This window comes from Sphaerodactylus townsendi, linkage group LG04 (genome assembly GCF_021028975.2).
Source record: "Sphaerodactylus townsendi isolate TG3544 linkage group LG04, MPM_Stown_v2.3, whole genome shotgun sequence".
NCBI lineage: Eukaryota > Metazoa > Chordata > Lepidosauria > Squamata > Sphaerodactylidae > Sphaerodactylus > Sphaerodactylus townsendi.
In genome coordinates this window covers 64255543-64280035 of record NC_059428.1, presented here as the reverse complement: position 1 = coordinate 64280035, position 24493 = coordinate 64255543, and the positions used below count along the sequence as shown (strand labels likewise).

At 40.3% G+C, this 24493-nt stretch overlaps 1 protein-coding gene across 4 annotated transcripts in view; it reads left to right on the top strand.

Moving 5' to 3' along the window:
- The window catches only part of GRIK1 (glutamate ionotropic receptor kainate type subunit 1), a 190001-nt gene that overhangs the window by 157020 nt on the left and 8488 nt on the right, over positions 1–24493 (top strand). For all 4 annotated transcript variants that reach the window (XM_048495223.1, XM_048495219.1, XM_048495220.1 and 1 more), the window contains 2 exons: positions 4184–4401; positions 18480–18705. In XM_048495223.1, coding sequence (XP_048351180.1) covers positions 4184–4401; positions 18480–18705 — 444 coding nt within the window. The remainder of the gene's footprint in view (positions 1–4183; positions 4402–18479; positions 18706–24493) is intronic.

Genomic DNA, 24493 nt, shown 5'->3' with positions numbered 1-24493 from the left:
TAGGCCTTATTTCCCTGCCCTCCTTAACACCTCAATCCAGATATAGCTTCTTTTGAAACATTATACATTTAGTAGATTAACTAGAAATATATGGAAAACTATTGCATTATAGCCATGCTCTCCCATTACACGACAAATTACACTGACACACGTTGCCTTCTGTGGTTAAGTTATGGTATCATATCCTGAGTAATACGTAATACGTTGACTGCAATATGATGCACATTTACTTGACTGTAAATCATACTGAACTCAGTGGGGCTTATTCCTGAGCTGGGAAAGGCATGTGATTAGGCTGTTAGACTTATTCTAAATGTTTGGCCTGTGAGATGACTTATCTGATATATTAGTTTTATGTATGCTTCTAAACTCAGTTGCGCCTACAGAACTCCTTGATCACAAACATGTCATTCACTTCAAGAAGTAGCTGAAGTCGAGCTTGTGTAGAATTTCCCCTCAGAAAACAGAATGGGGAAGTCTGCGCATACAAAAGGGCCAAGTTTATCAGAAGACACATGAAGGTACGGATTAGGGGAAAGGGTTCGACATAATCTAAAAACCCATTCTTTACCAAGAATTTTCATTTCACCAAGTATTGTAAGTCTAAAGTCACGCACTTAACCGTTTTGCAGTATTGGGAATCAAAATTTGATGTATGATCCTATGAACCAATATTTCAGCGTTTTATTTTCCCGACATGGTTGATGATATTATTTAATCACTGCTTACAGAATGAACATTTTCTCAGAGAAACAACCTGAGGTACATACACTTATTCTGTTTCATAGGAACAATTTTTGTCACAGTAGAAAACCAAAGGGAAGTTAGAAATCACTTATAAGAATAAAAGAACATCAGACCTTGATTTTCTATTGTGGAACAGTTATTGTAAAACTGATCTATTAGATTTCTTTGCCAAGTTATATGGGTCTCTAAGATGTAGCTGGCCATTATTACTATTTTAATTAAAATAACGCATTGCACAAGTGTCTACATAATTTATGTTCCTTTGCTGAGCTTTTAGTAAATAATGTTTTCATAAGGATCTGAGTCAGCATCCTTTGCAACTGTTTCTTAGCTGCCTAGGTCAGCTGCAAGTTAAAACAGAAATAAATTAATATATTTTAAAATAAACTCTCTTGCACCAAAATGTAGATATAAATTGATTCTCAGAAAAATAGTTGTGGAATAAAAAAGGAGACATGTGTCTGCTATCCAACAGTAGCTACATACATCTAATAAAAAACCCAACTTGACAAACAAGCTAGAAACCTCCCAGGTTAAGAAACAAGAAGAAAAAATAAATTATATAATCAATATTTATTACACAATACACTCAATCTTTAAGTTAAAAGACTATAGAAATTAAAATTAAATGAAAAAAACCACAAGTCATATAGATCACATAAATGGTTATACTTAGCACATAACACAAGGCCCTCTTCTTCAGAGGTCAAACTAGTATACATACAGCCAATCTTAACAACATCAAAAAATTCTTATTCCAGCCAGGAAGACTATATATGAAACTAAAATATATTAAAGCTACCAATGAATTTATTAAATAATTCTATATGCACTGGGGATTCCACATCCATTCAAGATAGAACCACCAAACCACCATTTCAAATAAAGTGAAGTTCACAATATAGGTCTGAAATGTTACCAAGTACACTAAGAGGCCCTTTTGTTCAAGGTGGTATCCAAAGAACACCCTGCACTTTTTGCCAATAAAAGGTGGATTATGATGACTAAACACCTCTCTCTCCCAGACTGAGTTCTGTGTTCTTGTGTAACCCACAACAGCAAAATTATTCCACAAATGTTCATAAACTAGATTGGATTAGAATAGTGGAGCCCTTGGATGTCCTTAGATCCAAGCTGTTACAAGTAAGCAATTGCCATTGATTTCCCTGGGCTATTTCCACAGCAGGATGTTTTGGCTTTGGGTCATAGTTGGCACTCATTTTTGAGAGAAAAATTGACATATTTATATAGATTAAAATTAAACTGTCAGCAATCATTTGGAAAATGATGGTCCTTCTTTAGCCTATTTTAGCATATCCCATAGAAGTCTCAGGAGACCCAACACTTCCATGCCAAAAACCTTTGCCAATTATAATGCTTTTCTGGCTTAGTGTTCATCTCAAGCAGGATTTAACCATATGCTGATCTTTGCTTTATTCCAGTAAACACTTCCGCATGTGCTTTATTGCTACTAAACTTGCAATTGAATTAGGAAGAAGACCAGCATGAAATACAAGGATAATGTTGGAAATATGCTTTCACAATTGACCAGGACAGAGGACAATATACATTTTTGCTCAGTTCTTTCCTCCCTCCTTTGCTGCTGCTTTTGCTTATGCTATCTTCCTCTGATGAAAATTATCAAAATAATCAGGGTGCTTTGTTAGTTTTACACAGATAGAAGTGACAGGCAACTGTCAATGACAGGAATAAGCAAAACTGACTGAATGGGAGTTCATCTTGCTGAGATACTTCATAGTCAGTAAGTTGTGAACTAGGCTGACAGTGCATCTAGGTTCAACCTACACATGATGTTAACCAGATGTAGATATTTTCCACACAGAGACAGACTTGTCTAGTTTTCCCACTGTGGCTGCAGATACAGTGCAGCAGCAACAGACCTTCCATATGGCAGATTTCCATGCCCCAGTTCCCAGGTAGTGGCCCTCCCTCCCACAGTGCTGGGGCTTTTTCAGTTTTATATTTGTTTTTTAGATCCTTTGATTGTGGAGAAATGTCTTTTCTCATAAAGTGGAGAAAACTTTTAAAAAATGAAATCTGGGAATTGAAATAAGCTGACAGAAAAATTCTTATGGCATTATAACAGTAGAACAATACTCCATTGCTGATTTTTAAAAACCCCAAAGTTGCCTGGTAGTGTTGGGGAAAATGGCTGCTGTGGAGACAGGGTCATGGGCTGCCAAGTAGGTGAGCCTGGGAAAATCTTCCCAAGTACATTCAGGCTTTGCTGTGGTCTTACCAAAGCTTCTGATCAGAACAGTTTACCAAAGATGAGAGAAAAGTTGATGCCTTGGAGAAGTGGGAAAATAATCCACTTCCCAGCAGCATCAAACCTGTTGAAAATAACCTTTGTAGAAAAAATTTCTTTGTGATATTTAAAGGCTGTGATAGGGGACACTCACGAACACTGTGCAGGTTGAAGGGGGAAATACACAGAACTACCCTTCAGTCAGGGGGGATATGCAGCCCCTTCTTCTGATGGAAATATACTTCTGTCATTGGGATCCAAGCCACATTTGGAAGCAATAAATGTACAGGTTGTGCTAAATACTTTCTTGTGAGTGAAGAATTTTCATTACATCAAATAAATACACATTTTCATTTATTGTCCTCCTCAGCTTTCAGCATCTTGTGTTGCTTTGTTATTGTTGTGTCACTGTATAAGCCGATCATATTGTAATTGTCATATTCATGGCTTATGCTATTATTCCTCTCAGTCATATATATATTCATTAGTGTTGCATTATATGGATATTATGTGTTAAAGTTTCAACCGTTCCAATATTTAAACTGTAAAGCTAGAAGACATTTTAGATTTTATCCTTTTTTTCCGTTTACCTATGTAAGCATTGTTGAAACTACTGAAGTTATATTCTTCCATGTGATTTTTGGTTACTAAGAAGTTACTAGGATTGATGTAAAGGGAGAATAATACATGGTTTGCATCAACAGAAAAGTGAGATGGGAGCAATTCCACCCTGATTCCCCAGCTAAAAATCTGTTTTGCTAATTCATTTCCTAATCTGTCCCATTGAATCCAGCTAATTAATATTGAGGGACCTATGATTTAATGTCTGGTATCCTGATAATGTTTACTACAATAATATAAGTGAAACCTGTTTGCAGGATCAATGCTCAGTGTTACTGGTCAAAGCTATTAATAGTCTTTAATAAGAACTAGAAAAGAATGTAGGAAATCTGGAGTTCAGATCCAAGGACATCCATACATATGTCATATGTCACTACATCAGTATTTTTCAAAGTGTTGTTTCCATTTTTATTGTTATTTGTATGTGTTTGGACTTATTGAGTCAAATCATATATTTTATTCTGGTGTTCATAAATTCCTAAAAGCAGGAGACTGATATTTCTTTCAACCTATTGTAATGCAAATGTTTTGATGGTGTTGTAACAGGATCAGAATTGATGCCAAAAGCTCTTTCCACCAGAATAGTTGGAGGAATATGGTGGTTTTTCACCTTAATCATAATCTCATCCTACACTGCTAATTTGGCTGCCTTCTTAACTGTTGAGAGAATGGAGTCTCCTATTGATTCAGCAGATGATTTGGCAAAGCAGACTAAGATAGAATATGGAGCCGTTAGAGATGGATCAACAATGACCTTTTTCAAGGTAAGATGACAGGCACCAGATTTTGCACCAACAGGTTATGCATTATGATTTTGTAACGATATTAAATAGCTGATTTAGATGAAAGAAGTGATAATCCCAGAGCTCCTTGAGATGTGCATGCCATAATTGTTTTGGAATTGAAGACTATATAATTTACCAAATTTGTATTTTTAAATGCAAGATGTTTACTCAAAACAATGCAGCTAGACCCATACAGAGATTCTCCATATAATTTTTTTTCACCCTTACATTGCACCCAAAACTGATTTTAGAAAAATATAATTGCTAATAACTGGTTAAAATGACAAGTTGGTAGAAAACAAATTAAGTCAATGAGACCATAAATCTATAGTGATATGCGTACGTAACATCCAGCTGCCTTTTGTGTGTGTGTTTGATGTGAAGCCAGCATTTGAGCCAGATTGGAGTAATTTTGGCATTCTAAAATAATTGAGAATGCGCAATATTAATAAGAATGAAAGACAGTGGTTCAGATAAAACAAAAGAAAGTCATTTGAGTACACAGAATGCCTTTACCTACAGAGAGCTAAAAATTAGATATTTTATGAACAAATTGTTTGAATGATCATAATTTAGGCAACCGATTAGAACTGCAGAATAGAAAATGGCTGTTGAGGTATTTATACATAGTAGGGCCACAGCCAGAAATATGGGATTGTTAGAGATTCAGTCTCTGTGAGGCTCTCCCCTCTTCCTGTCTGCTGTCTCTGGGATCCTCCTTCCCCTTCCCGGATAGTTGTCGACCCTTCCTCACTCCTTTTGGTTGAAGAGTGGTGGTACAGGTCATCAGCCTTTGGAGCCACGGAACTGGGCCTCAGGCCAGCCCTCAAGGGCTGCTTGCGTGGGGTGCTGTCAGCCTGATTGTGGGCTTTGCCTGATCCTTTCCCTCTCGGTGACTATCTTCCTGTTGTCCTCCCTCGTCATCTCATTTGCTCTAGCTATCTCAGACTCCCTGCTTTCTCTCCTCTCTTCTTCTCCTCCCACTGGCTCAGATTTCTCCTCCCTTTTATCTCCCCCTCTCTTGCCCGGCCCTCTGGACTCTCTCCCACCCTCCTATTGGGCCTTGGGCCATTCATCAAGTTTTGCCATGTTCCTTGGTGGCTGCCTGCCCCACAGCCCTGTCCCATCTCTTAAGGATGAAGTGGGCAGGCTCCTCCCCCTCTCACCCTCATGGTCACTGGGTGACAGCCAGCCTGTTGATGGTGGGCCAGGAGATTGGTTTGGGCTGAGAAGGCCTTGCCTTCATAGCCTGCCTGGATGCTGCCAGCTCTCGCTGGCTGCCAGGCTTCTCTGCCACTCTTCCTGGTCCTCTGGAGCCAAGCCTGGAGCTCCATCCCAGCACAGTCCTGCAGAGGCATCTCCTGCTGCTTTGGTAAGTGTGAGGTGGGGTGTGTTTGGCAGCAGTGGCAGATGGGGTTGGGCAGGGTGTTCAGCAAGTCTGGGGTGGCAGCTCTGGCCATCCCTCAGGAGTCTGTGTATATACAACCTGTGTGTACAATCCTAGTCAAAGGAGTGGCTTGCAGGATAATTAGTCAGATCAGCTTCCTAACAACAATGGACCAAATCTGATGTGGAAATATTCCCTGATTTCTATGAAGACCTCCAGGTCAAGCTTGTTCACTGGTCTGAACAATTGGGATGTAATGAAATCCTTATAACAAGAAAAAGGGTGTTTTTGGATTTTTGCCAATCTGTAACCCACTTCGCTAATATTGGAGTTGCTGTTTTATATACAAAATTAATTGAACACATAAATTCAAATTTTATTTTAAAAGTTTCCCATCTAAGACTTAAAGCCAATAAATAGGCTGTTCGAGCAGAAAAAAATAGCAATGAAACATTATTAAAAAGAAATGTTTAATAGTAGAAGTTATGTATTTTCAAATATCTATTGTTACGTTAAAATTCAGATCTGCTAACAAATTCATTAAATGATAATTAAGGGAGCAAAAAAAGCCTTCTTATCAAGGTGAAGATCCAGATTAGAATAAATTACACAAGAAAGGAAGAAATGCTCAATAGTTTCACCTTAAGACACCAAAAATACAAACCCTAGAACCCTTTTCTTGATCTTTAAATTGTCCATATAAAACTGAAATGGGAGTAAATTCATTCTATTAAAAAAAGAAAAATCTCCAATAATGCAGTACGTAATGCCATGGAAATACCGCGGTAACCAGTATTGATCAAAATAAGAATGTCCAAAGTATATGGGCAAACGTGCCACTTTTCTTCTTGAAGGCTACTTAGCTTTTTCACCATGAGATGGCTCTAACTGAAGTGTAAACACCAGTGTTTACCAAAGCCAGAAGGGAATCACAATCCAAATCAAGTGAATTCAGATTATCTGTGAGCAAGTGGACCCATCTGGGTTTGAAAATCTGTTAGTGACTGAGAAACTAATGTTTCCTTGCTCCCTAGATTAATTGTGAGCCAATATTTGATAACTGTTAGCTAGGCTAAAAGAGAGATTACTTTTCCCCAGTTTCCATTAGCAAAGAAGATGAGGCGATACATCTTGGACATGCTAATATTGATCTGAAGAAATTAGTCTGGATATTATCAGGGTATGTACTCAGACTACCAATCCATACTGGAATAGCATATAAGAACAATAAAATAATTTTTGCCCAAAAGATATCTTAGGCTGCAGGGACAAATTGTGTACTGGACGTAAAAAAAAATAATCGTCAAAGTTACAGTGATACTCTTTGCTTGCATTGATGTGTCTTTAACATGCAAAGTTCAAAAGACTTAATGTTGAAATATAACTCTAAAATACTTATAAGATTGAACTTCCATGGAGTGGATTGATATAATCCAGCATGATACTTTTGATCTACAAGATCAAGCAAACACTAGGACCTTATGTAGGGGCTAAACTAGAATTTAGGATTTTTTATATTATAAAGTTTATTAAAGTTTGGTACTAAAAAGATTAAAGTATTATTTTCTGATGTATCTTTTACCCTGGCTACAGCAAGCTGACAAATTTTTGTGTGTTGAAACTGCTTTAGAAGATGCTAATATTCTTTCCATATATGATATAGTTTGTTTTAGAACTTTTCTATGTAAGTTACTTAGAAAGGCCACTAAGATGTTTACACCAGCAATGAAACAGTTATTTAACTGTGAAAGAATTTAGCTTGTTCTACTCCGATGATTGAAATTTAATAAAGACCCCTTTGGTGGTTTGACGTTTAAAAACTAAGTCAGTTTTTAGATGTGGACTGAAGAATGCAATTCGAAACATCACAGGGTTGGTAGAAGATCAGTGGAAACCAAATGACAGATTTTTTTTTTTTTGCTCTTGGGCCATAACTTTGACAGGGAGTTATTTGTTTATTTATACATACCTCACCTTATCTCAGCAAGATGGCTTACAATAAAAACAATCCAATACAAAAATACAATACATTATTCTTCTGACAACAGAAGAATAACAATACAGAGTTTATGGTTTTGTGGACAAAAATTATGCCGTCAATGAGGTATTAATAAAGCACCTCTTATAACTTGTGAACTTGTATAAATGTTTGCATCTCAGTTCTGTAAATTGCTCCCAGCCTCCAGAATCTAGCACAAATATTATTTTATTCAGAACTGCAGCTGAATAAACCTTTCCCCTTATGTTAAACCCTGTCTCATCTCTAAAATCTTTTCTTAGGTTTTGGATTTTGGGGATTTTCATTGTGACTAAAAGTGGTCGCAACGTGTATATTTTTCAACGTTGATTACCAAATGTTCATCAGCACAATACTGAATAAAACTCTTAAATTGATCAACTCAGACCCACCCTGGTTACTGAAATCAAAGCTGTGTTGTTCACATATAATATAACTGGAATCAAATGTTGCTAGCTGTGGAGGGTACAAAGACAACAATTTCAATTTGGGGGCTAAGAGGTAGAGGTTAAACAAGATAGGAGCAAGAGCATAACTTTGTCTTACGCCCCTTCTGACCTCTTTAGAAGTCAATAAACATCCATTTACACCATAAAGATCAAAAAAGGTAACCAGGCAGGCATACTTGTTTTACTTATCTTCTCTCAAAATCTTTCCTGAAGGACCCTGTCAAATGCAAATTTCAGGTAAAAGAAAGTAAAGTATATCCTATCCTGTTGGGTTCTACTACTTAAGAACATAAGAACAAGCCAGCTGGATCAGAACAAAGTCCATCTAGTCCAGCTCTCTGCTACTCGCAGTGGCCCACCAGGTGCCTTTGGGAGCTCACATGTAGGATGTGAACGCAATGGCCTTCTGCGGCTGTTGCTCCCAATCACCTGGTCTGTTAAGGCATTTGCAATCTCAGATCAAGGAGGATCAAGATTGGTAGCCATAAATCGACTTCTCCTCCATAAATCTATCCAAGTCCCTTTTAAAGCTATCCAGGTTAGTGGCCATCACCACCTCCTGTGGCAGCATATTCCAAACATCAATCACATGTTTCCTTTTATTAGTCCTAATTCTTCCCCCCAGCATTTTCAGTGAATGCCCCCTGGTTCTAGTATTGTGAGAAAGAGAGAAAAATTTATCTCTGTCAACATTTTCTACCCCATGCATAATTTTATAGACTTCAATCATATCCCCCCTCAGCCGCCTCCTCTCCAAACTAAAGAGTCCCAAATGCTGCAGCCTCTCCTCATAGGGAAGGTGCTCCAGTCCCTCAATCATCCTTGTTGCCCTTCTCTGCACTTTTTCTATCTCCTACTTCTGAGCCATATGTGCAGCGATCACACAGTGGTTAGTTGTGTTAATAAATCCAGCATGTTCTGTTCCTGCAAATGTTCTGAAACCATCCAAGAATTCACCTTGATGAGCTGCTGATTTGCATAAAGCCTTGCCCAAGGATGACAACCCGCCTATAGGTCTATAATTCTTCAGGTTAAGTTTATCCCCTTTTTTGTAAATAGGAACCATGAAGGCCTTCTACCATTCTACAGGGAATTAACGAGAATATCAATATTTCAAAACTTGATTCAGTCTTGTGGCCTGGGGGCCCTCGGCCAAGTGTGACATCCAGTCCACCTTTGGGTTGCTTCCCATCCATCCTGAGGATTTCTGCTGGCTGGGCATCCAATTCAAGGGCCAGTGGTTTGTGGACAAGTCTATGCCCATGGGTTGCTCGATAGCTTGTTCAGCCTTTGAAACTTTTAGCACATTCTAAGAATGGGCGGCCAAGGGCCAGGCAGCCAGCCCACACATTAACCATTACCTGGATGATTTTCTTTTCATGGGTCAAGCAGGCACGCAGCAATGCCATAATAGGATAAACACTTTTTAGGCCCTGATGGCTGAACTTGGGGTTTCCCTAGACAGTGAAAAGACAGAGGGGCCTTCTCACACCTTAGTTTTCCTGGGAATCACTCTGGATACAGTGAAGGGCACATCCAGCCTCCCTCCTGACAAAACTGCAAAAATTTGCATTTTACTAGGCCAGGGGTCGGCATATATATATATAATCTTTACACTGTGTATAAAACACTGCAGAAAAACTCTCTTCTAATCTCAGCTTCTTACTCTGGGATGTAGTAAACCTAGAAAGTATGGTAGTGTCACTGTTTTTGAAGGTGAGATTATAGTTATCAAATTTTCAAACATACTGAATTTATTAAAATTTGGAAGCAAAGGATTCTAAAATGTTTGCAAAACTTTTTAAATGCACACACCTCAGACGATTGCATCTGTCTCTTAATATTCAGAATACTTTTTAGAACTTTACAGCCTTTTTGCCAACCTTCTTAACAACTCTACCAATTGAAAGGGCACACGACTATCTCCTTGGCGCAACTCCCTTTGTTGGCATGGAAACTCCATGCAAGCTTACTTGTGGAGTAAGTCCTGAGTTCAGCAGGGTTTCTAAGTAAGCCTGTATGAACTCTAGGACCAGGAAAGGGGACGACAACTCAAATACACAGTTTTAAAAGAGCTCCAGAGACTTTCTAACCCCCATGCAGCAATTCAGAAAGGACTTTGGAGCAGTTTCCTGAGTTTGCACCTCTCCCTCAAACCTCGTCTTGCCACCACTACATGGATGAGGTCTGCAAGCTGGCAGAGAGGCTGGTGACTTTGGCTGCCAACGAGGACCAGGCTGCACAAAGTTCTCCTTCCCCAGTTCAGCCACTCGTGTTGCCTCAGTCAGGAGGGAAACTAGGCAGGAACTGTGAGGCTGAACCCTTTCCCTTCCCAGCTGCGGAGAAGAGCAGCGAGGAGGAGCACCCCGCCGAGCAAACACACAAAGCACACAACTCAACTCCAGCCTGGAGGTGAGGCTCCAGTGTGCCCAGCTGCTGCCCCAAGGTGCTCCCACTTGCAAAATCCATCCTCCATGTGCGCGTGTGCCCTGCATCCCGTTTCTTGGTGCCTCACTTTGGAAGGTCCCAGCCCCACTTGCAAAATCCATCCCCCCGTGCGTGCGCACCCTGCATCCCATTTCTTGGTGCTTCTCTTTGGAAGGTCCGGCTGCTGGGACCTGCCCCACTTCCAAAATTTGACCTCCACATGCACCACATCCCATTTCTTGGCACTTCTCTTTGCAGGGTCCCACTGGTGCCTGACCCGTTTGCAAAATCCATCCTCTGTGCACGCGGCATCCTCTTTCTTGGTGCTTCTTCTTGCAAGGTCCCGCTGGGGACTTCAGCTAGGATGGAAGCTGCCTCTCTGACAGGAGGGGGGAGCTGGCAGGAAAGAAAGGATAGCTTCTCACCTTCCCTGGGGGCAGCTTTACTTCAGCACCGCCCCTCTCAAAGTCCCCTAGGCAGAGGAGGATCCAAGCAGGCAGAGGAGGATCCAGGCAGGCTTCCTGTTTCTGCACGGTGTGGAAGATGCCCATCTGCTGGGCAGGGGTGGCAGCGGGGGCGTGAGGAAGAGGGAGGCTGCAGCCCTAACCTCAGACAGGACCCAAGGGGAAGGAGGAGGGGGTGGGGCCTGGCTGGCTGGCTCCAAGAAGGGGCAGCCATGCCGGGAGCCACAGTATGAGGTTCAAAGAGCCAAATACGGCTCAAGAGCCTCAAATACGGCTCAAGAGCCTCAATTCCACCCTACAAGTGCAATCGGATGTATCAGGGAGCCTAGGGTTCAAGGTCTAATTCAAAGGGAGATGGTGCACCCAGTTCTGGCTCCAGGAGTGGGAGGATTCTGGCCTTTACAAGGACCTAACCTTATTGGAGTTTTTTCTTATATTGGAAGCCCTGCACCTGTGGCACCAGCCATTTGCCAACTGAAGGGTGATATTCTGGTGTGATAATCAAGTGGTAGTCCAGGTGATTAACCATCAATCCTCTCACTCTGAGTGGGTGACGCACCTAGTAAGGAGATTTGTGTTGTTTTCATTGATCAATAACATCCCTTTTGTAGCCCAGCATATTCTAGGCATAGACAATGGAATAGCAGATGCACTCTCCCTGTTGCAGATGGAGAGGTTTCGGCAACTGGCACCTGGAGCATTCCTGGACTAGGCCATTCCCATTAGGACGGTATTTGTAGCTTAAGCATGGGTGGAGGTTTTGAGCCCACCTGACTCTGTGCGGTGCCGTGAAGAAAGGGGAAGCATGGGGGCTCAGGCACTGTTTGCGTGGTGCTGAGGGAGCCCACTGGGCAGTGATGAAACAGTGACCATTGTTGCTTTGTCCCTGTGGCAACCAAGTCAGCTGGTAAAGGAGCCCCCACCTCTCTGATCGGTCCTCGGCCCTTGCTCCCCTGCCTCAACCCTCCCCCATGTTCCTCCCTAGAGGAGGGAAATTGATGTTGCTGAATTGCTCGGGCTCCAGAAGCCAGCCTCCCCCCCCCCCGATTGTGACGATGATCCGACGACACTCTGATCTGACGTCCTCGCTGTCTCACATCTTGCATCAGAGTGGTCCTGAGACACAAGGCAGTCCCAGCCCACTCTGATGATGTTCTCTTATTGGGCCACACAAGAGCATGCATTTAATGGGGTCCCAGGCCTTTGCAAATGTGCAGACCGGGACATGAAGCTGCTGCCTTCCCCTCAACAGGACAAAATGCCCTTGCTGGGCCCACCTTCCCACAATGTTGACTACCATAAAACATCTTCCTTAGGAGGGACCTGTATCTATGTTTGGAGTTAAGATACATTGTATGTATATCAGTTTTCTAAAATTTACAGCTTTCTTAAATTTACATACTTAAATTTACATACATACTGTAGGGTTCTGCATATTGGCTGACATCTCTGATATATCTCTGATGACATCTATAGCCACAGAATAGATCTGACATCCAAATGAGGAGTAACACTACAAGTGGTACTCTGATGGATGTTGCAATATCTTAATAGAGATTCTGTCCCAGTCTATTTAATTAGGTAGGCAACTATGTTGAATTTAAAGACTCTTACCAAGGAAATACCATACCCTCTGAGATTTTCTGACAGTTTCCATGGTATATCAGGCAGTTTTCTCAATTGAAATGTTAATAGCAATCTACTAAAAACTGCTATTCATGGCAAAAATCCATAAAATCTTAAATCAATTTTGTCGTACTCAACCTGGAAATTTTCAGAGTCTGTGCTTAATTTGATGTCTATTGTTCCACATGGGATACTCATCTCTGTAGGAGTGAATCACTATCATCACTTGACAAGGAATTACCTGCAAAATAAACCACACCCATCTGGAATTTTAAATAATTTTATTTTGGTATAATCTCATTATATTTAATTTACTTCATAGGGATTGTGCTGTAGTAATTGGTTTGGAGCTCTGATGCTGAGTACACCAACAAACTATGAATATGGCAAATATAAACAGCAGTTGGTAATCTCAGGGAGGCCAAATCTGAACAGATGCAGGTAATTATAGTTATCATCTTCCCCCTGTGGGATCCAAGCATGACACAGAGACAAAGCTAACCTTTAGCAAGCAATGGCTCCAAAGAAGCTGTGACAGATTGGCAAAGCAGTAGGAATTTGAAAAGAGATATGCTTCTGCTATTGTTGCAAACAAATATTTTCCATTTCTGTAGCTGCCAGCTTGACATTTTAGATGGCAGCTCTCCGATAGGACCTACAGGTTCTCAAGTTCATCCTGGAACTGGGTTGCTGATGGAAAGTAAGAATGAACAGGTCGCATTTTGGTATTTCTGACTCTTTGAGGTTCAGTTTAAAAAACCTGGTTTACTAAAATATACATGGTTTCCTTTTACATAATAAGGTAATTACTGAAAATAATCATGTTAAGTAACCTTGTTCCTTGAAAAACAGATACATTAACTGTAGTACTTTAAGCCCCATTTGGGTCAAATCCAAATAATAAATAAATTAATGCAAAGGGGGAGCCAAAAGGGCTTGAGGGAGCAGTGCGCTGGTGCATTTGCTCTCCCTGGGGCACTTACCCAGTGGAGGAGGAGGCACACTGATGGTCACCTGTCACACAGCTCTGCTGCCCAAAGGCGTTCCTCCTGTTGGGCAAAGTGGGCAGTTGCCCAGGGTGCCCCCTTGTGGGGGGAGCAAAAACTGCAGGTTCATTTGTGGATTTTTTTGTATTTTCAGTGTTTTTCTGTTTTTGGCCTGCAGAGGGCGCAGTTGTTAGGCTAGCAGCACCAAAATTTCACAGTATCTTTAAGAGATTCTCCTGATGATATCACCAAGGTTTGGTGAGTTTTGGTTTAGGGAGTCCAAAGTTATGGACTCCCAAAGAGAGTGCCCCCATCCCCCATTGTTTCCAATGGGAGCTAATAGGAGATGGGGCTACACCTTTGATGGTCCATAACTTTGGATCCCCTGAACCAAACTTCACCAAACCTGGGTGGTACCATCAGTAGGTCTCATGAAGATACTCTGAAATTTTGGTGCTGCTATATTAATAACTGCACCCCTGACAGCAGGCACCCCTAAATTTCCCCAGATTTTCCTTTTAAATCTACCCCTTCCTGCCAATGCTTGTTTCCTTTCTTTCTTTTATTCTCTCAATGCCTAATAAAGGCTATTATTATTATTATTAAATCCACCCCCTTCGGCATGGATTTAAAGGGAGAATCTGAGGTCCCCAGTTTAAACATTGAAAGTGATGCTGTTTCAGGGTGGGGGATAATCCACCCCAAAACAGCATCACTTTCAATGTTGTTTAAACTGGGGACCCCAGATTCTCCCTTTAAAGTGGATTTAAAAGGAGAATCTGGGCTCCCTAGTTTAAAAACCTTTGAAAATGATGCTGTTTGGTAGTGGATTCCAGCATCACGTGTTTAAACTAGGGAGCCCAGATTCTCCTTTTAAATCCACCTTAAAGGGAGAATCTGGGGTCCCCAGTTTAAATAACATTAAGAACATAAGAACATAAGAACAAGCCAGCTGGATCAGACCAAAGTCCATCTAGTCCAGCTCTCTGCTACTCGCAGTGGCCCACCAGGTGCCTTTGGGAGCTCACATGTAGGATGTGAACGCAATGGCCTTCTGCGGCTGTTGCTCCCGATCACCTGGTCTGTTAAGGCATTTGCAATCTCAGATCAAGGAGGATCAAGATTGGTAGCCATAAATCGACTTCTCCTCCATAAATCTGTCCAAGTCCCTTTTAAAGCTATCCAGGTTAGTGGCCATCACCACCTCCTGTGGCAGCATATTCCAAACACCAATCACACGTTGCGTGAAGAAGTGTTTCCTTTTATTAGTTCTAATTCTTCCCCCCAGCATTTTCAATGTATGCCCCCTGGTTCTAGTATTGTGAGAAAGAGAGAAAAATTTATCTCTGTCAACATTTTCTACCCCATGCATAATTTTGTAGACTTCAATCATATCCCCCCTCAGCCGCCTCCTCTCCAAACTAAAGAGTCCCAAACGCTGCAGCCTCTCCTCATAGGGAAGGTGCTCCAGTCCCTCAATCATCCTTGTTGCCCTTCTCTGCACTTTTTCTATCTCCTCAATATCTTTTTTGAGATGCGGCGACCAGAACTGGACACAGTACTCCAAGTGCGGTCGCACCACTGCTTTATATAAGGGCATGACAATCTTTGCAGTTTTATTATCAATTTGCAGTATTTATTATCTATTTTATTATCAATTTTGCAGTTTTATTATCAAGTGATGCTGTTTCCCCCAATGGGGGGGGGCTGGATACAACACCATAAAATGTTTTCATAGCAGTAATAAAATATTTTGAAAGCATTTTGAAAATGTTTTCAAAAAAATTTTCTGTGTGTGGCATGGCCCATTGCTGTGTTCAGACTTGTGAGTTGGGGCATGTTCTATAATGTGATGGTGACTTGAAACGACCTAGTAGAAAAAATCATTGTTTGGTCACGGTGGGAGAGGGTGGTCGCCCATGGTGGGGGGGTATCAAACTCAGGTTTTGCCCAGTGCTCCAGTTTGCCTAGGTATGCCACTGCTGCTGCCAGAGAACCTGGAGCATTCCTTGGGGGTGGAACTGACTTTAGTCAGCTCCCTTCCAGGATTAAGGGCTAGCAGCACAGCAGTCTGGCCCTTGGATTTACGCCTGCCTTTCGGTTGCATATGTCCTGCCAGCCCTATGGGGGCTTTTTGACAGCAGAGCTTTTTCCTGCTCCTTGAACTACCAGCCTTTTTGGAGGTGGTGGAACAGTGCTGTATTGGTGCTGCAGCCTGCTGCCTCCCGGTTTAGATGGGGCTGCCCAACAACTAATATTCTCTGTGTTTTCTCTGCCTGTATTGTTCAAAAGGATTTGTACCTTGCTGCAGAAAAAAAGGAAAACAATATTTTAAAATTTTGGCTCAGAATAGTTGTGGGGTTTTTTTTTTGAAATTCTCTATTTTTACCTTAGTAAGTTAAAATACTTTCATGTACCTGTAGTATGCCTACCTTAGACCATTGACTCTATGATGGAAGTAGAATCTACAACCCAAAAGAGTAGCTACAATTTTATTACTGTTGAAGGAATAGTTCACTTTCAATAGTGGTATCCACTATTCTGGTTGCCTTAGGAACCTTATCCAATACTGAGGCATTCAGCTGATATTCTGCCATGTTGTTGCTAAACCTCAGCAAAGATGGGTTCTTGTGAGACTTTGAGAAGAATGTGCAGCTTATCACCCATTGTTGAAAATGCTATGAACAACAGATGAGAAAGATCTGCCTCAACTCTGATCCAAAGGGTGACGGACAACAACAGAGAGGAGGAAAAGAGTGTGAGGACCCCAGAGGTTTTCCCCTTTCTTACTCCATCCCTAACAATAATTTGAGATGTTTGGTTGGACAAAAGAGCCTGTGTTGCAGCACAGCAGATGACAGGAGCACTGAGAACTCTAAAACCACTGAAAACACTAAACTCTCTTAAGGAGTTTATTATATTGTTGGTTTAGATTTTTCCCCTCTATATTGCAATCGTGTGAACTATATGCTACCTTATAGTAAAATATGAGTTAAATAAATATTTTTGGTGGTGGATACAAGCACAAAGAACCTTGACATTTAAGTCAAAACCATGTTTTCCTTAAAATAGTTCAACAGAATAGTAAAACTAACACAACAAAAGTTCATATAATGAAAAGCCTCAGGTTGCAACTTGTAGATACATTATACATTGGCCACCAATGGAGCACGTTTACTGCCCTGAAATCATTATTGGAGATTTATTGATAGAAATATCATGTTTTGTAGAGAATAGGCTAGAAATGACCCAGGTTAGAACTGACCCAGGATAGTGACAAATTGGATTAAATCTTGCTATTGTTTAAAGAGGGAAGTATAGACTTTTCTAATAATCTGTTCCCAATTTACACATAAAGAGAATCTTCTATTCCAATAGCCAAGTCAGCCAAATCATAGGATACTTAAATTCAGAGACTGGAGCAGTGAATGGGCAAGGCAGAACTTTCTAAAAATCTGAACAATGCCCTGGTTTGCAGAAAAATCCGAAATCTAAGAAAAATACACTGGAGGTTTTTGAAAAACTCAAAATGGCAAACGGAACACCTGTAGCTTTAAGCAACAGTCACTGTTGCTAGGCAGTCACAGATTCCAAGATTGATTTGGTCAGTAAAAGATAGGGGGAGGCCTCTTTCCAGAATTATTTTAGCTATTAGCCTTTAAGCCCGATGTTGGGGGCAGGCCTGGCTATGGTTGCCAGCTCCAAGTTGGGTAATTCCTGGAGATTTTTTAGTTGAATCTGAGGAACGAAAGAGACCTCAGCTGGATGTAATGCCATAGACTCCATCCTCCAGAACAGTAATTTCTTCGTTATAATTCCAGAAGATCTTCAGGTCCCACCTGGAGGCCTGGCAGCAGTTTCTGAGACATTATACCCACAACCTCCATGACTCAGCAAGGCCTAGCTGCTTGCTACTGTTTATCAGCAGCCATCCTATGAAGGCTAGTGTAGTATATTGGTTAGAACTTAAGAGTGGGGTATGGGAGCCTCAAGTTTGAACCCCAGTCTTCCTGTGGAAGCTCACTGGGTGATTTTGGGAAAGTCACACACTTTCATTCTAATCTATTTTACAGGTTTGCTGGGTGGATAAAAATGAGAGTTGTATAATATAAGCTGTTTTTGTCCCCACCGTGGAGAAAGATGGAGTACAAATTAAGTAAAGAAACAATAAATATAGCTGAAGTTGGAAGGTGGATAAAAGCTATGTTGATAAATAACTGACTAGGAAATAATGCGGTAGAGGGAGGATGTAGAGCAGTGGTTCTCAACCTTCCTAATGCCGCAACCCTTTAATACAGTTCCTCATGTTGTGATGACCCCCAACCATAAAATTGGTATATATAAAATATTAAAAGACCATTTTACGATGGTCTTAGGCTACCCCTGTGAAAGGGTCATTCAACCTCCAAAGGGGTCCTGACCCCAGGTTGAGAACAACTGATATAGGGGGTTGCCAGCAGGAGATTAAGGGAAAATAGTATGTGGCAAAAGGCTCTTAGAAATCAAGTGCTAAGTATGCTGCCTAATGGAAATTGAACACATTTGTAATAATACGTATGTGAGGTTGAATGCAGTGGAAAGTAGGGAAGGACCCTAATTTCTCTCTCCTATCGTCAAGACTTAAGACTGACACTAACCAAGGACATGTTATAATTTAAATGTAAAAATAAGGTCTTTGATGCTTTCGATTTTTCTCCTTAGAAATCCAAAATATCGACATATGAGAAAATGTGGGCATTTATGAGCAGCAGGCAGCAGACAGCACTGGTGAAGAATAATGATGAGGGAATCCAGCGAGTTCTTACCACTGATTATGCTCTCCTGATGGAGTCTACCAGCATAGAATATGTTACCCAGAGAAACTGCAATCTGACCCAGATCGGTGGACTGATTGATTCCAAAGGTTATGGTGTGGGGACTCCTATTGGTAAGAGACAAATATTAATTAGTTATTGGCAACTGTGACAAAAAGAGCTAGTATCAGATTTTAAGAAGTGTGGTAGTTTGAGAACATTGGTCAATCACAACAAAAGAAGCAGGACTTACTATCAAGCATCTCATTCTTGTGCAAGTCTATGACACGGCCCAACCCATGGAGTGGGGGAGTGACATTGACTCCTGGATGTGGCACAAGCCTGCCCCGGCAGATTTGCCCTCCCCAGAGCACTTACTCTGGCAGAGGGACAAAAACAACAGCAGGTGGATGCTGCAGCTCTCCAGGATGCCTGAAAGTGGCACTTGCCAATGCCCTGTTGGTGCAGTGGGGGGGGGGGGAGGGCAGAGGCATTCCTGGAGGTGGAGCTTACTTCCAGACAGGATTTTGGAGCCATGGTCAGGGCTTTGGATTTTCGGGTGGCGTAACCTCTATGGATAGCTTCAAAGTGGTCAGTTTTGTTTTGTTTGGGTTTCTTTGCTGCACCTCATGCTGTCTGAAAGCCCTCTGGAGGTGGCTCAGAACCAGAGCTGTATCAGGCCACAATGGCCTCTGGATTGTGCTGTGAAGCTATGAAGAGGACAAGAGCCATGCAGATAGATGTAGGGAGAAGAATAGAAGTGGATATTCCTGGGAGAGGTATTGAAGGGTCTGTCTTTGTGCACAATGGTTGGTGGGGGAGAAGAACATACTGAAGTCCAAGAGAGCCTCTTTACACCATCTGTTTCACAAGTGCACAACTACATTCTTTGCAAACATAATGATACAGACATATTCAACATTTTATGTTTGTACAATATCTCACACCACTGGCAGAGTAAAGGTGACATTCTTACTTTCAATATTAGGATTGCAGAATTATGTTTCGAAGAAGAAGAGTTAGTTTTTATGCCCACTTTTCTCTATTTTAATGAGTCTCAAAGTGGCTTACAATTGCCTTCCCTTTCTCTCCCTACAACAGACACCCTGAGGGAGATTGAACTGAGAGAGTTCAAAGAGAACTGTGACTCGCTCAAGATCACCCAGCAGGCTTCTTGTGGAGAAGGCGGAAAAGTAAACCCAGTTGACTAGATTAGAGTCTGCTGCTCTTTAACCACTATACCACACTTTTTTAAAACTAGAGTTCATTAATCATAAAATTTTATTTCATGAAATAATATTTCCATTCCTAACATGAAAACATTCTCCATCTCCCAGGGAAGAAATACAAAAGACTGTAGATGTCCCAATATAATGATTGATTATAGCAGAGATAAAGCCTGTATGTTTCAGACCAAAAACAATGAAGGATTAAAACTAGAACAGATGGTTGTCCTCAGAGAAGACACCAGAAATACAGCTGGGAATGTAGTTGTGAGTGGTTTCTTATATGATTAGTAGTTGGGAATGTAGTTGTGAGTGGTTTCTTATATGATTAATAAGTGTTGAAAGAAAGATTTGAAAAAAATACATGTTTGAGTTTGGGGAAATCATTAATTTCAATGTTATACACAAATTAAACAAATTGGTAAGTTAAAATGAAGAAAATAAAATTTAAAAAATAGTTGCATAAGTTACTTTTGGCCACTTTGTGTAATTCAGTAATTCAACTCCTGCACAGAAACTGGGAGTTCTGTCTCCTCTGTATCTCCTTCTCCAAATTCTAATATTGCAATGGCCATTCTTTTCCCTTATGGTCACACCTGCAAAACATTGGTCCCAGAACCCACCCCTGTAGATAGATTGCTCTTTCTGGAAAATCTGCTAACTACCATGGAAGGAATTTTCATTGATTACTAACTTCCAGCTAACTTTCAAATTATTTTTAGCAAGTCTTTATCCTGACAAAAGATCATATATCAGCAGTATGAATATATAAGATATTTCATGCACTGTCTTTGGTGTAGCCTGTTTACAATGATCAAGTTGGTACAAGTGCCACAACCTACTCATCAGGAAGCAGTAAACTCCCTATCTTTTAGTAGACTTTAGATAGAGTATACTGTTTAACTTTGGGAATTCATGTTTTAAGAAAAACGATGAAAGGCTGGATAAGAGAGGACAACTTATAAAATGAACAGAGAACAAGGCTGATGGAAATTATTGAAGTTATGTGTATAAACCTAGTAATCTCATGTGGCTGGGAAATAGGAAGGAGCTATTGCCTTCTCTAACAGAAGATTCTTTCTGATAATTATTGGCCCTTATAGTACATAAGACTTTTCACGGCATGCAATAAAATAAAATAAACACACAAAAACAAATTTCCAAGAAATGAGGAATGAGTCAGGTTTCTCCTGAGGATTTGGAGGGAAGACAGATTTTCATCCACATATAGAATGTTTGGACCAAAAACTTGCCTGGAGAAGATAGGACTGTCATCGAAGTCCAGCAGCCCTCCTGGCAGAAAGTAGGCTTGAGACTTATTTAAACCAGCATAGCTTCTATGCTGCAGCCTAATGCTGAAAGTTTCTCCATAATCTGACCTTCACAAGAGAAAAATAACTGCAGTGGTTATTAATAACTGTGTAGTAATGGACTGAAACAATTCCCTGATGCTTTTAGAATCATTTCTAAAAGCTTGTCTCTTTAAGCTGTGCCCTTTGTGTTAATTTCGAGCATGTGAAGATGAGTTATGATTTAGCCATTGTAGTTTTTTGCAGTGGGAAATGCAAACCCCTTTTATAAGGCACACCAAAATAAAAATACTGAAGCAGAAATGTAAAACTTTAATAGATTGAAAGATTTATTTAGCAAGACTGGAGATGGAAGGGAAGATAAATAACTTGGAGAAAGGAATGGATAAGGCAGGATAAATATATGTTTACAAAACAGCTTGGCAGAGTATCAGTATTTGGTTGTTAGCACAGCACAGATTTAAGAATACTTGTTCAGTTTCAGTACTCACTTATAGTTCAGCTTAAATGTTATTTAGTTCCTTATATGTTTCACAGATTGTACAGTTTCCTTTTTTCTTCAAGATATTTTGGCTAATGGCTTCTTCACTTTCACTAAGGTTTGTATCACTAGCTTGGTACATAGACAGTGTCCTCACACACAGCCATTTCTGTTTAAAAAAACCTCTCAAATAAAACATAAAACAAACTCTCTACTGAGGAAACCCAAAGCAAAACTTCATACCCCAGACCAACTGGTACATAGAGATTCTTCCCTCATTAGAAGATATTCTTCCTTAATTTATATGGCCTTTCAGCTTGGTCTTTCAATAAGCCCCTTCACCAGTTCTCTCCAGTCTCTGTATATTTGTTTTCACACAGGTCTCAGGCTGATAACAGTAGCAGTACCTCACTTTGACTAACTACTCCATATAAGAGTTGTTATGTTTTTTTAAAAACCCACTTAAGGCAGATAGCTCTTACCAGCAGGAACACTAAATATCAAAAGCCGCTCAGATAGTTTTATATACAGAGATATTTTCCTCCCTTCTGGTGATATCAGATCTTTTACTGGTATGCTAAATAGTCCAGTGTTTTCTGGAAGGTCTTCTGTGCTGTTAACTACTATACAAGCTGGCAAAAATCCAGCAAGTAAAGTTGCCTCTCCTACCCCTGTTACGTCTGCTTTATCGGCTGGCTGAATTTCACCCACTGGAAAAGCTCATGCAGGTGGACAATAGCAAGCTAAAGCAAGTCTAATTCAGGTGGCTTCCCTGTTCTCAGGCCTCTGTGCCTCACTCTGAGTGTAAACAATAATGGCTACTGATCTTCATTTTAAAATATACACTTTTCTCTGCAGCCTGTCACAGGAACCCTGGTCAAATAAAGGTGCAGATGGCAGCATAAATTGAATCTTTGGTGGTACCAGAATGAACCAGTGGTTAGTTTTGGATTCAGATAACTGCTTAAGCTTGAATGAGGAAATTGTTGTATCTCAGTCATCAGTGTATTGGGAATAATATCAATTTGCCTGATATAAAATAGATAAGATATAATATAATATATAAAATAAAAAGATATAAAATAGATATGAATAGATATAAAATAGATAAGAGACTGCATTTCTTTGCAGAGCAAAGTGGAATTGTTTCCTTAGTTATTTACAACCTGCGGCTATCAAGTGTCCTATTCAAGATTTACATACAAGAATAAACTACCAAGAGAGATTATGGTAAGATTCTTCCATAAGAAAACTAAAGAGTTCTGGAAAAACACTGAGTACACCCTCTAGTGGTTGAAATGAAAATATTTTAAGACTTTCCAAGTTCGCTGCTGAGAAAAAGAGATGAATTCAATTTTCTGAGACAGATTTTGATTCAGAAAGAAGTAAAATATTTGTGGATAATTTCTTTTGCATTGGAAGTTATCCTATCTACCAGCAGAAAAATAATCTCAATACTAAAGCAAGTTAACAATTAGCAAAACATCTTACAGGGGAGAAAACTCCTGAGAAAGAATCACCAAAGGATAAGCTTAAAGTTCTACTAGACAAGGAATGAAACAAATTGGACCCTCCAGCAGCCCTTTTGCCAAGTAAACAAAATGAAGATTTTATCAGTTAATGTGAATGGATTAATTCTGCCTCAAAGAGAAAAAAACCACTTTAATCAGCACAAAAGGGAAAATCAGATATTATATGCATTCAAGAAACATATAAAAACAAAACATGAATATATATTAACAAGATTAAATAAAGAATATATGACTTCAACTTATCAAAAAAATGCAGGGAAGATTATCTGTACAAGAAACCAACAGATACGTATTTGAAGAAAAAAAAAACCCAGATGGAAGATACATTTTATTGAAAATTAAATTACCTGATGGCAAAATATATGCTTCAAACAACTCCAGAGAGCAATTCTTCAGAAAAAAATGTCAACCTGATTTGGACTCTCAAGAAGGTGAAGTAATGATAATAGGTGCTATAAATGCAGTGGTAGACCCCAATAAAGATAGATCTGAAAAACTGAGAGGCAAACTTCCTAAAAATATATATTTTCATATATGGAACTATTGAATCTAGTAGACTCATGGCATTTTAAAAATCCTAATTCAAGAGACTACACTTGTCCTGTCTGACAGACATCAATCATATGTGAGGGATTTCAAAAACTTTACTCATGAACCTGGAAAAAAAAACAAATTACAACCAAGGACTGATCATAATTCCATAGAGATAACATGGCAATAGGATCAGAGAAAAAACTTTGCTTGTTTCCTAGGTCATTACCATTGCCATTCTTTCAGTTATATTAATTTTTAAAAGTCATGCCGATCTTCCTTCACTATTTCTTCTTGCAACAGAAGGTTGTTATTTAGTTTCCATCTTTATTATACCTATCTTGGAACCAAGCAAAGCTTATATAAGAAGAGAGCTTATAGCCATAGCTGCAAAACAGAAAAAAAGATAAAGTTTAACTGATAACTAAAATATTAGGGAGATTAAGGCTGGAGCTTATGCAGCTTGCTGCAGCTAGGCTACTTGCTGGTCAAACACACATCACACTCAAGGAACTGCACTAGGTCCCGATTCACTTCTGGGCAATTCAAGGTGCTCACATTAATGTACAATGCCCTAAACGACTTGGATCCTGCTACCTGCAGGAATGCTTGTGCCCATATGTACTTGGTGGGGACTGAGGTCACAGGGGCAGGTTCTTCTTGTGGTACCACCCTGCCAAGGTATGGGGTGTGCAGGAGGGCTTTCTCCGATTGCCTGCGGGCTTTGGAATAATCTCCCTTCAGACATTTGCCAGTGTGGGTTTAGGCACCAGGAAAAGATTTTCCTCTTCACCCAGGCATTTGGTTAGTCTCCCTGGATTTCCTTTCCATGGTTCTGCTGG